This window comes from Salmo salar, chromosome ssa05 (assembly GCF_905237065.1).
Source record: "Salmo salar chromosome ssa05, Ssal_v3.1, whole genome shotgun sequence".
NCBI classification, from domain to species: domain Eukaryota; kingdom Metazoa; phylum Chordata; class Actinopteri; order Salmoniformes; family Salmonidae; genus Salmo; species Salmo salar.
In genome coordinates, this window is record NC_059446.1 from 31,691,156 (window position 1) to 31,707,012 (window position 15,857).

The window sequence follows — 15,857 nt, forward strand, 5'->3', positions numbered from 1 at the left end:
CAACAATGTTTCCAATATGTGTTTTGCTTGATCCTATAAATAAGCTTGGGAGACCTGTCATTTAAAGTGTTTCAGTTTATGCTGCATATTGTCAGTGAGTTTTGTGCTGAGATAGCAGCATATTCTCAAACCCACAAACTTTCCCTCCCTCTTACTCCGGGCTGCAGTTGGCCTTCTTTAGGTCAGCGCTGAGGTTGGGTTCTGGGGCGTCCAGGGGCCGGTGGGGCAGCAAGTTCCTTTCCTGCAGCAGGTTGACCGGCCGCAGCGCCTCCACCTCCAGCTCTGGTACACCGCTCAGCCCCCCAAGGGCCGCAGACAGCTGGGACATGTTAGGGAAGGGCTGCACGGACAAATGGGATGCAGTTAGTCACACAGGAAAATGAGATAGGTAGATCATAACCACAAGGGTCAGGTGTGGAACAGAGATGAACATGATAGAAAGGAACAGATGAGAAATGTATTGACCAGTGGTGTAAAAAGTACTCAATTGTCATACTTAAAGAAAAGTAAAAGACACCCGACTAGAAAATTACTGAAGTAAAAGTGACCCAGTAAAATACTACTTGAGTAAAAGTCTAAAAATATTTGGTCTTAAATATGAACCAGACGACACAAATTTCTTAAGATTGTTTAAAAAATATATATATTTAGGAATGCAGTGAAGAAAAAGTTGGCTAAAATATAAATAGTAAAGTAAAGTACAGATACTCCAAAACACTACTTAAGTAGTACGTTAAAGCATTTTTACTTAAATAATTTACACCACTGGTATTGACTTAGTAGGCTAACTCCTTTTCATGTATTTCATGAGGGACCATATTAGAATGAGGAATATATCGTATTTTTATCATTTTAGTCATACACAACCAGGTGGGTTGCACCAGAACATCTTACCTGTGGCAAATGCTGATAGCCAGTTTGGTTGTACCCGCCGTGTGAGGGGGAGGAGTCTGTCCTAGAGACCGGCCTCTGCTGATAGACTGGCTGTTTGGGCATGTCGGCAGACGGAGGATTGGAGAACTCTGGAAATAAAGAGAGAAACTTTCAAGTTGCATGTACCAATGGATAGCTGCCCGCTGAGCGCATTTGGGACTGTGGTTGAGTGGAGATATGTGGCGGAAGAAATGTTCAATTGGATGACGGATCTACCATCAAGCTGGGTTGGGTCAAATTTTTCAAATGCCTCCGCAATGCAGAGTACATGTAGCGTTGGATGTTAAGAGCTGATTATAGTATGTACCTGGGTAGCTGCCACCTTCCAGGGAGTCGTAGCTGTTGGGCACCGGCGACGCACTGCCGGTGGTGGTTGAAGAACTATCCCCGCCTGAGAAAGGAGGGAGGTGAAGAGCGAAACAGTTGTGAGGAGCTGTTGTCTTTCAACGGTTTAGTACAACTCTGCGGGGCCTTGGACATGCTGGCGGGAGAAGAATAACACATGAAAGCTGCTGAAATGGGAAAATAGGTGAAGCCACAGACAGGCAACCCAACTCAGTGGCCTTGTGGGTAGTGTGTCCGCACTGAGATTGGGAGTTGGATCCCCGGCCTAGTCATACCAAAAACGGTAAAAATGGGACTCAATGAGTCTTTGCATGGCACTCAGCATTAAGGAGATAGATTGTGGGTAAGGTCCTGTGATAGACTAGCCTCCTGTCAGGGGGTGTACTTGTACATCAAGTTTACTTACGCTACAGAAACAGGAGATAGGCTCCTACTCCTATGAGCCATTCCGGCTCGCACAAGCAAAGGCTACTTACTTATAGAGAAACAGACAGCAGTTACCATCATCTCCCTAGGCCGTGCACATAGAGCCTTTCCTTCCATCTCTTGAGTAATTGGGTAGAGAGGCTATGGGGCACTACGAGATGGTGCATTTAAGTCTCAGCCACACGCACATCGGAGTTGATTAATCAAATTGGGCCAAATGGAGGGCTGTGACAGTGAACCAAGATAGCACTGCCTGCACAGGCCAAGAGCTCATTGGATGAGCTCCAATTATCCCAGGCAGCTAAATCTGACTGCAACCCCACTGGATTAAGTGATCTGGATATTAGTGAAACTGGCTGGCTGGGGACACAAGGATGATATGACTGACATGCCCTTGTTCTCGTATGAATTCATGTCATAACACAAAACAGCAAAAAGGTAGGCATAAACAAATGTTGGCCAAGCAACAGAGAGAGACAGAATGATTGACCTGATCAAACATCTGCGACTTGAAAATGACAATGAAAATGGTGGAATGATAGAGAGCGTTTGGAGTGTAAGATGGGGAGGAGGAGCACACCTTTAGCAGGAGGTGCTAGCGAAAGCTAGTGCTGACATGCCTAGGCCTCTACCCTTCTCCCGGCGGAGACCAGTGCCTGCTGGCCAGCAGCAACAAGGGACCTGCTATATTTAAAAAGCTGTTAACCTCTAGCCAATTACACAAAACCCAAGGGTGGGACCCACCAGCACCCCATGGACACTCATCAACACCTTCTCATTGAAACACTGCATGTACAGTGCATGCTGATAACCAAAATTGGAAATGTAGTATAATAACATCGTTATCAGCATAGCATAACTATGTTAGGTGCTAAGATTAGAGGTTCCAAACAAAGTGTAGGCTAGTGACTGGCCCAGATAGGGAGCTACAGAAAAGTATGTTTTTTTCCCATATCTAAATGCAAAATTAATAGTTTTTCAGGAGGATGCAATTCTGAAATTGCAATGGGTAGAAAAATGCGCTTCTTAATTCAGAAACCAGTTGGATCAGTGCCTGTAATTGAAATGCAATCGTTCCTAAAAGGTTAGTGGGCAAGAGCTGAGAGGACATGATTGGACAGCACAAGAAGGAGTGCGTAGCCTGCATGTGAAGAAGACTAAACAGACCCTAAAACAACAAAGTTTCTCTCAAACACTACACCCTACTCACATGATTTAACTGATGAATCGAATTAAGCTTAATCAAGGCTTATCCTAACTTGATCAAGAAGAGGTTAACTGATCAGCTTCACCTTTCTGACTGACATGCTTCACTGTGGTTTCAGTTAATGAGCTCTCATCACTAACATCCAATATCTATTGGGAACACAGTGATAATACTGGGATAAGATGTGGCATAGCTGTTGAATGTGTGGAGGCCGTCAGGTGGGCAGTAGAGGGGGGCAGAGAAGCTGCTAGAGATGGGCGTAGGTGGCTTTGAGACATGAGTATGAATGCAAAGTGCTTGGGGTTGAAAGGAAAGTAAGTGCTGCATGGGTTGATGTGAGGGTCAGGTTAGTTGATGGTTATTGGAGTTGGGTTGGGAATAAAAGCTATAAGCAGACCTGCTTCCTCATCCTCATCATCATCCTCATCGGAGCTGGATGACGAGGGGGCAACGTTGGCGGCGGCATTGGCAGAGCTAGCGCCACTATTGGCTACATATCCGTAGTGCATGCCTGTGGGGGGTGGGAGAGGGTACAAACAGAACAACCATCAACTATGTGGAGGTGAGGAAGGGGCGAGGACAGAACCAAAGGACTGAGTCCAGGAAATCTGTGTCTGTGTGGTGAGCACATTGTTGAGGATGGTTGCGATTCTCCTGCAAAAACGTCCCTACTCACAAACCAGGTTTTCATACAACCTTTTTATGCGAGTAAAGTACAAGTAAAAACAAGTGTCACGACAGGCCTGATGGAAACAGCAAATTTGGCAGTAAACTTTCCAAACGTCCACAAAACGGGATCTTTTTGTGTCAGTATAATTAATAATGCAAGAAATGGAAACGCTTATGAACAAATATTGATACAACCATCATATCAGATTTAAACCTTGAGTCACGCGATGACGTGGTAGTGGGAGGACAACACAACTCTGGAAAACATGCAGTTTAATAGGCTACAGATAATAAAAAAATATGAACTTCACAGGGTGGTGAAAGTGCACCGTGACAGGCTTGATGTTCCTTTCCAATACATATCGAGGGTCTTATTCTGGTGACATAATGATCGATGCTTGGCTGCCGTTTGACAAATGGCTCTTTTGTCCAGAATAATCTCATCATGTAGGCTATACCAACACCATCTTCCAGCTGTTGGCTTGAGCACACAATACCAGAGTAGGCACGCTCACTATAGAATAAAAAAACAACAATGATTTCAAAGTTGAACTATACACAAAGACAACTTTTAACAAATTCAACTGAACATTTTACCAAAACTAATTTAGTGGAAGAATTGTGCAGAACTACTGTAAAATCTCCCTCAGGTTTTAATGCGACCATGTTTTCCAAAAACTCTGATAAATATCTGCTCCGAATTAAGATTCAAAACACATCTGCAGAAAGAATGGGGTGGTATTAAACTACAGTAACTGAAGATTTACGCCCGGTAACGGAATTACAGTAACAAAATTCCATCATGGATACCTGATCTGTACTATACAAAAATGTATAATTATGGATATGAATGTCATTCTCCTGAAGTTTCAGCACTGCGCAGCACGGCAGAGTACAGTGTAGTACAATACAGCAAAGCAGAATACAGTACGATATACTGTACTCTACTTTTCTTTACTGTATGTATTGCACTATCCAAACATACAGTACCAGTCAAAAGTTTGGACACACCTACTGATTCAAGGCTTTTTATAAATGTTTACTATTTTCTACATTGTAGAAAAATACTGATGAAATAACACATTGGGAATCATGTAGTAACCAAAAGTGTTAAACAAATCAAAATATATTTGATATTTGATATTCTTCAAAGTAGCCACCCTTTGCCTTGATGACAGCTTTGAACACTACTGGCATTCTCTCAACCAGCTTCATGAGGTAGTCAGTCACCTGGAATGCATTTCATTTAACAGGTGTGCCTTGTTAAAAGTTAATTTGTGGAATTTCTTTCCATCTTAATGCGTTTGAGCCAATCAGTTGTGTTGTGACAAGGTAGGGGTGGAATACAGAAGATAGCCCTATTTGGTAAAAGACCAAGTCCATATTATGGCAAGAACAGCTCAAATAAGCAAAGAGAAATGACAGTCCATCATTAATTTAAGCTATGAAGGTCCGGCAATATGGAATATTTCAAGAACTTTGAATGCTTCTTCAAGTGCAGTCGCAAAAACCATCAAGGGCTATGATGAAACTAGCTCTCATGAGGACCGCCACAGGAAAAAAGTCCCAGAGTCATCTCTGCTGTAGAGGATAAGTTAATTATTAGTTACCGGCCTCAGAAATTGCAGAACAGATAAATGCTTCACAGAGTTCAAGTAAGACACATCAACATCAACTGTTCAGCGGAGACTGCATGAATCAGGCCTTCGTGGTCTAATTGCTGCAAAGAAACCACTACTTAAGGACACCGATAAGAAGAGACTTGCTTGGGCCAAGAAACACGAGCAATGGACATTAGACCGGTGGAAATCTGTTCTTTGGTCTGATGAGTCCAAATCTGAGATTTTTGGTTCCAACCTCTGTGTCTTTGTGAGACTTAGAGTTGGTGAACGGATGATCTCTGCATGTGTGGTTCCCACCGTGAAGCATGGAGGAGGTGTGATGGTGCTTTGCTGGTGACACTGTGATTTATTTAGAATTCAAGGCACACTTAACCAGCATGGCTACCACAGCATTCTGCAGCGATACGCCATCCCATCTGGTTTGTGCTAAGTGGCACTATCATTTGTTTTTCCAACAGGACAATGACCCAAAACAACTCCAGGCTGTGTAAGGGCTGAAGGAGAGTGATGGTACCCCATCAGATGACCTGGCCTCCACAATCACCCGACCTCAACTCACTTTGAGGACAATACAGTGCCACTGACACGGCCCGCTACCAAAACATGCAGGCTCTCCTTCACCACGGCCAACGTGAGTAAAACATTTAAACGTGTTAACCCTCGCAAGACTGCCGGCACAGACAGCATATCTAGCCGCGTCCTCAGAGCATGTGCAGACCAGATGGCTGGTGTGTTTATGGACATAATTCAATCAATCCCTTTCCCAGTCTGCTGTTCCCACATGCTTCAAGAGGGCCACCATTGTTCCTGTTCCCAACAAAGCTAAGGTAACTGAGCTAAATGACTATTGCAGTGTAGCACTCACCTCCGTCATCATGAAATGCTTTAAGAGACCCACTCCAATTTGCTTACCGCCCCAATAGGTCCACAAACGATGCAAACGCAATCACACTGCCCTAACCCAACCCTCCAAACTCGTCATTAAGCTCAACCCCGCCCTGTGCAACTGGGTCCTGGACTTTCTGACAGGCCGCCCCCAGGTGGTGAGGGTAGGAAACAACATCTCCACCCCGCTGATCCTCAACACTGGGGCCCCACAAGGGTGCGTTCTCAGCCCTCTCCTGTACTCCCTGTTCACCCATGACTGCATGGCCATGCACACCTCCAACTCAATCATCAAGTTTGCAGATGACACTACAGTGTTAGGCTTGATTACCAACAACGACGAGACGGCCTACAGGGAGGAGGTGAGGGCCTTCGGAGTGTGGTGTCAGGAAAATAACCTCACACTCAACGTCAACAAAACAAAGGAGATGATCGTGGACTTCAGGAAACAGCAGAGGGAGCACCCCCCTATCCACATCGACGAGACAGTGGAGAAGGTGGAAAGTTAAGTTCCTCAGCGTACACATCACAGACAAACTGAAATGGTCCACCCATGGTGAAGAAGGCGCAACAGCACCTCTTCAACCTCAGGAGGCTGAAGAAATTTGGCTTGTCACCAAAAACTTTTACAGATGCACAATCGAGAGCATCCTGTCGGGCTGTATCACCGCCTGGTACGGCAACTGCACCGCCCACAACCGTAAGGCTCTCCAGAAGGTAGTGAGGTCTGCACAACGCATCACCGGGGGCAAACTACCTGCCCTCCAGGACACCTACACCACCCAATGTCACAGGAAGGCCAAAAAGATCATCAAGGACAACAACCACCCGAGCCACTGACTGTTCAACCCGCTATCATCCAGAAGGCGAGGTCAGTACAGGTGCATCAAAGCTGGGACCGAGAGACTGAAAAACAGCTTCTATCTCAAGGCCATCAGACTGTTAAACAGCCATCACTAACATTGAGTGGCTGCTGCCAACAAACTGACTCAAATCTATAGCTACTTTAATAATTAAAAATTGGATGTAATAAATCCATCACTAGTCACTTTCAACAATGCCACTTTATATAATGTTTACATACCCTTCATTACTCATCTCATATGTATATACTAGAGGTCGACGGATTATGATTTTTCAACGCCGATACCGATTATTGGAGGACCAAAAAACCCCGATACCGATTAAATCGGATGATTTTTTAAAAAGTTATTTGTGATAATGACAATTACAACAATACTGAATGAACACTTATTTTAACTTAATATAATACATAAATACTATCAATTAAGCCTCAAATAAATAATGAAACATGTTCAATTTGGTTTAAATAATGCAAAAACAAAGTGTTGGAGAAGAAAGTAAAAGTGCAATATGTGCCCTGTAAAAAAGCTAACGTTTAAGTTCCTTGCTCAGAACATGAGAAGATATGAAAGCTGGTGGTTCCTTTTAACATGAGTCTTCAATATTCCCAGGTAAGAAGTTTTAGGTTGTAGTTATTATAGGAATTATAGGACTATTTCTCTCTATATGATTTGAATTTCATATACCTTTGACTATTGGATGTTCTTATAGGCACTTTAGTATTGCCAGTGTAACAGTATAGCTTCCGTCCCTCTCCTCGCTCCTACCTGGGCTCGAACCAGGAACACATCGACAACAGCCACCCTCGAAGCAGCGTTACCCATGCAGAGCAAGGGGAACAACTACTCTAAGTCTCAGAGCGAGTGACGTTTGAAACGCTATTAGCGCGCACCCGGCTAACTAGCTAGCCATTTCACATCGGTTACACCAGCCTAATCTTGGGAGTTGATAGGCTTGAAGTCATAAACAGCGCAATGCTTGAAGAATTGCTAAGGGCTGCTGGCAAAACGCACGAAAGTGCTGTTTGAATGAATGCTTACGAGCCTGCTGGTGCCTACCACCGCTCAGTCAGACTGCTCTATCAAATATCAAATCATAGACTTAATTATAATATAATAAACACACAGAAATACAAGCCTTAGGTCATTAATATGGTCGAATCCGGAAACTATCATCTCGAAAACAAAACTTAAATTTTTTCAGTGAAATACGGAACCGTTCCGTATTTTATCTAAACAGGTGGCATCCCTAAGTCTAAATATTCCTGTTACATTGCACAACCTTCAACGTTATGTCATAATTACGTAAAATTCTGGCAAATTAGTTTGCAACGAGCCAGGCGGCCCAAACTGTTGCATATACCCTGACTCTGCGTGCAATGAACGCAAGAGAACTGACACAATTTCACCTGGTTAATATTGCCTGCTAACCTGGATTTCTTTTAGCTAAATATGCAGGTTTAAAAATATATACTTGTGTATTGATTTTAAGAAAGACATTGATGTTTATGGTTAGGTACACGTTGGAGCAACGACAGTCCTTTTTCGCAAATGTGCACCGATTATATGCAACGCAGGACAGGCTAGATAAACGAGTAATATCATCAACCATGTGTAGTTAACTAGTGATTATGATTGATTGATTGATTGTTTTTTAATAAGATAAGTTTAATGCTAGCTTGCAACTTACCTTGGCTTCTTACTGCATTCGCGTAACAGGCAGGCTCCTCGTGGAGTGCAATGTAAAGCAGGTGGTTAGAGCGTTGGACTAGTTAACCGTAAGGTTGCAAGATTGAATCCCCGAGCTGACAAGGTAAAAATCTGTCGTTCTGCCCCTGAACAAGGCAGTTAACCCACCGTTCCTAGGCCATCATTGAAAATAAGAATGTGTTCTTAACTGACTTGCCTAGTTAAAAAATATTTTAAAAAATAAATTAAAAAAAATCTGCAAATCGGTGGCCAAAAATACCGATTGTTATGAAAACTTGAAATTGGCCCTAATTAATCGGCCATTCTGATTAATCGGTCGACCTCTAGTATATACTGTACTCTTTACCATCTACTGCATCTTGCCTATGCTGTTCGGCCATCGCTCATCCATATATTGATATGTACATATTCTTATTTATTCCTTTACACTTGTGTGTATAAGATAGTTGTTGTGAAATTGTTAAGATTACTTGTTAGCCATTACTGCACGGTCGGAACTAGAAGCACAAGAATTTCGCTACACTCGCATTAACATCTGCTAACCATGTGTATGTGACCAATAAAATTGTATTTTATTTGACCCAATTGAGACGGTTTGGGATGAGTTGGACCTAGGGCTGTTGCTGTCACCATATTACCGCCACACCGGCGGTCACGAGTCATGAAGGCAGTCAAATTCCACATGACTGTTTCGTCACTAATTAGGCTTTTCCAAGCTCTGATGCTGCTGCTGGTGGTCATTAGTAGCCTACCAAACTTGCTAACTGTCTGGCACTCAGCACTCTATTGTCACTCTAATCACTGACGTCAATGCAAATATATTCGAAAATCTAATCAAACACTTAATAAGAGCACATGAGCTCATGATGCGCAACATTTCTATAGGCTATGCAATTGCGGGAGAAAACAGTGTGATGGCCACTAATAAAAAGACAAGGATCGCATCAGCATTCTATAGGCTAGGTCTACTATATTAAATTCTCAACTTCCCTAATATTAAGCACATTGCTTATATTTACAACAGCAGTATAGCCAACCTGGTTGGCATGAAAATAAACCACGGGGAAAAGCGTCTTCCATTCGCTATTGCTAAGCGTCTTCCATTCGCTATTGCTATTGCTAGTGCATAGATAAAATGTATTTTTCCCGCTGCCCAGGTGCATGATAATTGACACAGGTGCATGATAATGGTCCAATCTAAATCAAATTTGACACATTATTTAGTATATGTAAAGATTAAAATCAAGAATAGACTGATAGGCTAATATTGTCACCCATCACTTTTCAGTTGTGAAATTATACCTTTATAATAAATTGCATTTGCGGTCACTTTTGATAACGGTGTTTTCCACTATTGGAACATTCGCATTTATAGCCTACTTCTATTTGCACATTGCTGCGCTTATAATGTGGAGAAATAGCCAAATAGTTTATCAACATTTTAAGCTAAACGTTCTGATCTGTTGCGTCAGCCATAATGCATAAAAAAAAGTTTGGGGATGCTTGTGGATGTATTAGTTTGGGATCTATCGCATCCCATAACTGTCCCAGACTATGTTTGGAATATTTATCTCTCGCACAGAATAGGTCGACTTTGTACTATGGGGGATAGTAGATTGACATAGGCTAGTGCTTTTGCTGTTCGTTAGGCCTACTCATCTTGTTGGCTGACGAAAAGTAAATGTGGACAGTTCTTCCAATATCTTCAATATGCACCTCGGAATTGGATAAGGACGTGCGATGTGTCTGTCTTCACTTGTAGCCTGTGAGAAAGACCTGATCACGTGACGGAGAGCCATGTGCATGAGAGGCGCTTCGGATTGCGCAGCACACTCAGGGAGAAGGGCACAACACAGCACTCCGGGCCGCAAAAGGCATGGATTGTTTTAGGGTGCATTACGGACACAAAGGGGATGCCGCTGTGAAATTCGAGGCATTATCAAGTGCTTGTCAAATTGTGAATGAGAGACTATTGGAGTGTGTACAGCCTGCGCAAAAAAACTAAAAAAATTGGAGCTCATGCCTTTCAAGCTATTTTTTTCACCATACAGCCTTACAATGTATTAAAATTCGAAACATACAGCCCAACGTTTGTAGAACAACTAAAGTTACATTAATAACTCTAAATTAAACATATAGGAGTACCTATTTCTTTGTTAACCGCTCAACACAGAATGTGCGCACTCCCTCAAATCGTTTGGAGAATATATTTATATTTTATTCAGCTTTGTTCAATTGTATTCTTCATGCTATAAAATAATGCCACGGAATTATAAGCAAATCTTGTCTGCTAAATGAATTAGTGTAGCGTACAGCCATTTGACATATCCACATCAGGACAACTGATGGTATGCTATTATTTTCTTCTGAAATGGACTACATTTTCTTCATATCATGCATCTTTAGACCGGTCTAAAATAAATAATGGATTTATTGTGAAGGTGAAGGCTATATTACATGGATTTATTAGACATTTTAAAATGGCTTGTAGGCTATGTGTGGAAGCCAGGAAATGCTAAACGTGTTTATGTTAATTAACGGTCTACTACCATGAGACCGACAGTTATTTGCTTAACAATCACCGGCTGACGAAATTTCGTGACCACCACAGCTCTAGTTGGACCGCAAAGTGAAGGAAAAGCAGCCAACAAGTGCTCAGCATTTGGGAACTCCTTCAAAAAGCATTCATCATGAAGCTGGTTGAGAGAATGCCAAGCGTGTGCACAGCTGTCATCAAGGCAAAGGGTGGCTACTTTGAAGAATCTCAAATATAAAAATATATTCTGATTTGTTTAACTTTTTTTTTTTTTACTACATGATTCATAGTTTTGATGTCTTCACTATTATTCTATAATGTAGAAAATAGTAAAAATAAAAACCCTTGAATGAGTAGGTGTCCAAACTTTTGACTGGTACTGTACGTCTATGATAGGTTCAGATTTGGTACAGTACTGTCCGTCCGTGGACGTTAACATCAAAGCCAGGGTGGACTGACCAAATTGCAACTACTTTTCGACGTCCAGTGTCGGTCAGTCGATGCTCAGTGGGTGAGGATGCTGGTTAAAGTAAATGGAAAAAGAGTGTTCTCATGGCTAGGTGTCAGTAAGAGCTGACATTAACTGGAGAGCGAGAGATAGAGGGAGGGGTTGTCCAGACTCAGACTGTTTTAACACTCTTGCTTTAACCACCAGACAACAAAAAGACAAAGAAAACAGTTATGAGCTGAACATAACAGTATGGCAGTGGAAGGGAGGCCAGTAGCAGGTGACCCAACTGTGGTTTGTGACTATTATGATTTCTCACTGTAGCCAATTCAATTGCAGTAATTCCGTTACTGATTTCTATGGTATCTTCGTTACCAATTTCGTAACAGAACTACGAGTTTTAATCACTTAATAATGCATAAACAATGGGTAAAATCACTATAACTAATTGGTAGGTCTAATATTACTTGTTACTTCTGTGAACTTTATCATCCCTCCTCATGGGGGACAAAATTGAAAATATCTTAAAATTTGTGGGTTTTTGGTAATGGAATTACATGGCACAAGGCAATATTTCTTAAACTTACAGATGGTAAACAATTTCTCCAAAACGAAATATAATTGCTGATATTAGTTAGCAGGGGTGTTTACATCAACAGTGTGTTTTGATGCTTTCTGATACCTTTTACATATTTTTATCCAGAAATCAAAGCTTTTGCTTATGCCCAATTTTTAAGATGGAAAATGGTTGAAAAATGAATCTATGCCTTCACTTCCGCAAAACATACTCTTAACTTTCATTTGACACCCAATTTGTTATGCACCTATTAACTTAACATGTTGGTGCTCATCGGTTATTTTCGATGGAAATTCCCCTCTTCAATTCACTTAGTTAGACTCGGCCTAGAAAAAAAGTTTGAAAGATGAAAAACAGATCCCTTCATCAATCATTTAATCAAGGTGAGGACGGAGAACCACACAAATGTAACGATGCAGGATCCAATAAAACTTGCATTAAAATGGCCGACATGGGCCTGCCATTGATAACGTCAATGCTGATGACCTATACAGATACTATAGAGAGATCTAGGCTAATTCAATAGGTTAAAAGCCTCTCTTCTCTCTCCATTTACCTTGCTGATGCCTTGGGGAGGAATGAACTGAAGTGGAGGGGATTCCTAAAGGTGGTATATCGCTGTCAGCACCCCCGGTGTTGTGTGCGACTCCTCCTCCATAGTGGTCATGTGTCATGGGTGCCTGGTGTCTTTGGTCATAGTGCTGGAGGACTGGGGCTTGGACTGGGGAGAAGAAACCAATTAAGGCAGAGGCAAATATATCAAATACACAAATTGACAAGAAAAGTGTATTGACAAGTGTCTCAAAACGTATTCTGTACGGACATTCTCAACAGTGCCGAGGAGTTGACTGTATCTGCATTACCCTGGCCGTTGACTGTGGCTGGTTGGCCGGGTGGAGCCATGCTATACCCAGGGGGAACTGCTGCAGTAGATGCTGGGTGACTGGTGTCATTTCCTGGGGCATACTGGTGGAGGGGAGCGCCCATCAGGTTGGGAACAGCTGCTGGGCCGGTGGGACCCTGGGAGGAACGCAATGTACCGTACTGGCTGCTTCCTGGAACAGAGGGGTACGAGACAATGGGATACAGGGGAGCACCTGGGCTGGTGGGGGGTGCCAAAACCAAGTTTGGCTGCTGGGGGTGGCGTTGCGCTTGGGAGGTAGGGTACTGCTGCTGTCCATAGTAGGCCCCAGGCTGTACGTAGGGGGCTGGTTGTTGGAATGAAGGTGCATGTTGGGGGTTTTGAGGGGCAGTGGAGGTGGGAAGGGTGGTGGGGGTGCCATAGGGCAGAGAGGGAGGGTGGGAGCCTTGGGCTGCTCCATATGCAGAGGGGGCTACAGTAGGTGCAGCAGTGGGCTGCAGCGGCTGCTGGTGGCAGTAAGCACTGTGATCATTGTTCGTGATGGGAGCTTTTTGGGGGGCAGGGGTACAGTGTCCTGGAATGGTAGGGTAGCCCTGCTGTTGAGGCCCGGCTCCATAGTACCCAGTCAAAGGATAGGTGGATGGGTAAGTCTGTCCTCCTGGACCTGGAGAGAATGAGAGTTGGTGTTAGAACAATGGGGTTTGGCGTAAATTAAACATTGATGCAGATTATTGACAAGGAGGATAGATGATTATCATAAATAGTGTGATCAACTATTATCAAAAGTATTACCTACATATATATTACTAGCTAACGTTACATAATAAATATTCTATAGAAATTATCAAACCTGTCAAAGTCATCTAAGCAGCAACCCAAGAGTAAAATACTTTAGATCTGACTGGCCAGCTGCCGGTGTAATGATGACGCCCTAACGTTACTAGCTAGTGACAGATTTAAAATGCCCAAGTAAGCTATCTAGCTACAGTAGCTAACTAGCCAAAGATTCCTCCCGCCATGGACCCCGTGATGGATCCTGGCTGCATTAGTGAAATAAACAAAGAATACTAAATCAATTTGTGAACATAACAAATATTACCACAAATAAACTTGGTTGTTCAAGATAGCTGGCTAGTATGGCAAACTTGAATGGATACTGGCTAACGTTAGCTAGGTAGAAATTCTCGATTTCTCTTTTAACAAACTGAATTATCGGTTTTAGTAATAACGTCATAATTTAAGCAACTGACGTTAGCTAGCTAAGCTAATTACCAAAGCAACAAATATCCTAGCAACAGCCTTTAACACAGTCACATTAGTTAGCTAGTTATTTCAACCACTGGCTAGTTGAACTAGCGGCCGTAATCTCCACGGCCTGTTTTACCATTCTGACAGGGTGGTGCTGCTCCACCATTCGGCGTTGAATTCAAGCTGTGACCGAGAGAGGTTTTCAGGCTCGTAAAACCCGGCGCAGACATCTCTTGGTTCCACTGTCCTTTATCAACAGAAAGGCACAGGGTGACAAAGACACATGAAAGGCTGTCACCAAGGGCAGTACTATTCCCATTAGCTAGGTGTTCGTCTGGCGTTTTTTTATGAACCCCTGCCGTAGCTACCCCCTACTCGGCTTGCTGTCTAGCTATGATGAGGTTCATCCCAATTGAGGCGATTTTGGGCGCGTTCGTAAATTGTCAGAGTGCGTAAATTCAGTGCGCTGTTAAATTGTCTGTTCGTATTTTCAGAGCGCACACTGGACGTTCTACGGAGAATTAGGATTGATCCGAGAGTTCTGACCTCACAGCGGCAATAAAGCACCCACGCTAGCTGGCTAAAGTTGTCTAGCTTGCTAGCTACTTACAGACACAAATGAGAGAACACCTCACTGACCATTTCAATCGCCCAAGCAGAGTTGGTTAAACTGTTTTCAAATCAAGGTTTTATTTGTCACATACACGTGTTTAGCAGATGTTATTGCGGGTGTAGCGAAATGCTTGTGTTTCTAGCTCTAACCGTGGAGTAATATCTAACACGTAATATCTAACAATTTCACATCAATACACACAAATATAAAGTAATGGAATTAAGAACATATAAATATTTAGATGAGCAATGTCAGAGCGGCATAGACTAAAATACAGTAGAATAGGATAGAATACAGTATATACATATGAGATAAGTAATGCAAAATATGTAAACATTATTAAAGTGACTAGTGTTCCATTATTAAAGTGGCTAGTGTTCCATTATTAAAGTGGCCAGTGATTTCCATTTTATGGATATAGGACAGCAGCCTCTAACGTGCTAGTGATGGCTATTTAACAGTCAGATGGCCTTGAGATATACTTTTTTTCAGTCTCTCTGTCCCAGCTTTACTGCTGACCTCACCTTCTGGATGATAGCGGGGTGAACAGGCAGTGGCTCGGGAAGGCCGCACCACCCTCTGGAGAGCCCTGCGATTGTGGGCTGTGGTACCAGGCGGTGAAACAGCATGACAGGATGCTCTCATTTGTGCATCTGTAAAAGTTTTAGGGTTTTAGGTGCCAAGCCACATTTCTTCAGCCTCCCGGGGTTGAAGAGGCGGTGTTGCGCCTTCTTCACCACACGGTCTGTGCGGGTGGACCATTTGAGCTTGTCAGTGATGTGTATGCAGAGGAACTTGAAGCTTTCTACCTTCTCCACTGCGGTCCCGTCGATGTGGATACGGGGGTGCTCCCTCTGCTGTTTCCTGAAGTCCACGATCATCGCCTTTGTTTTGTTGACTTTGAGAGGATATT

At 42.9% G+C, this 15,857-nt stretch overlaps 1 protein-coding gene across 3 annotated transcripts in view; it reads right to left on the bottom strand.

The window, feature by feature from the left end:
* LOC106604626 (protein transport protein Sec24B) overlaps window positions 1-14,957 on the bottom strand; it is a 34,252-nt gene extending 19,295 nt beyond the window's left edge. Inside the window, exons 1-7 of one of the 3 annotated variants that reach the window (XM_014199448.2) lie at window positions 14,468-14,957; window positions 13,085-13,747; window positions 12,778-12,942; window positions 3,309-3,422; window positions 1,241-1,324; window positions 895-1,022; window positions 156-340 (exon numbers count right to left, since the gene is read on the bottom strand). In XM_014199448.2, the coding sequence (XP_014054923.1) occupies window positions 156-340; window positions 895-1,022; window positions 1,241-1,324; window positions 3,309-3,422; window positions 12,778-12,942; window positions 13,085-13,747; window positions 14,468-14,561 (1,433 nt within the window). In that variant the 5' untranslated portion in view covers window positions 14,562-14,957. Of the gene's footprint in view, window positions 1-155; window positions 341-894; window positions 1,023-1,240; window positions 1,325-3,308; window positions 3,423-12,777; window positions 12,943-13,084; window positions 13,748-13,933; window positions 14,193-14,467 lie in introns of those variants that run through there. The other 2 variants (XM_045718047.1, XM_014199449.2) reach the window with 2 other exon arrangements.
* Between the last annotated feature and the right edge of the window lie 900 nt (window positions 14,958-15,857).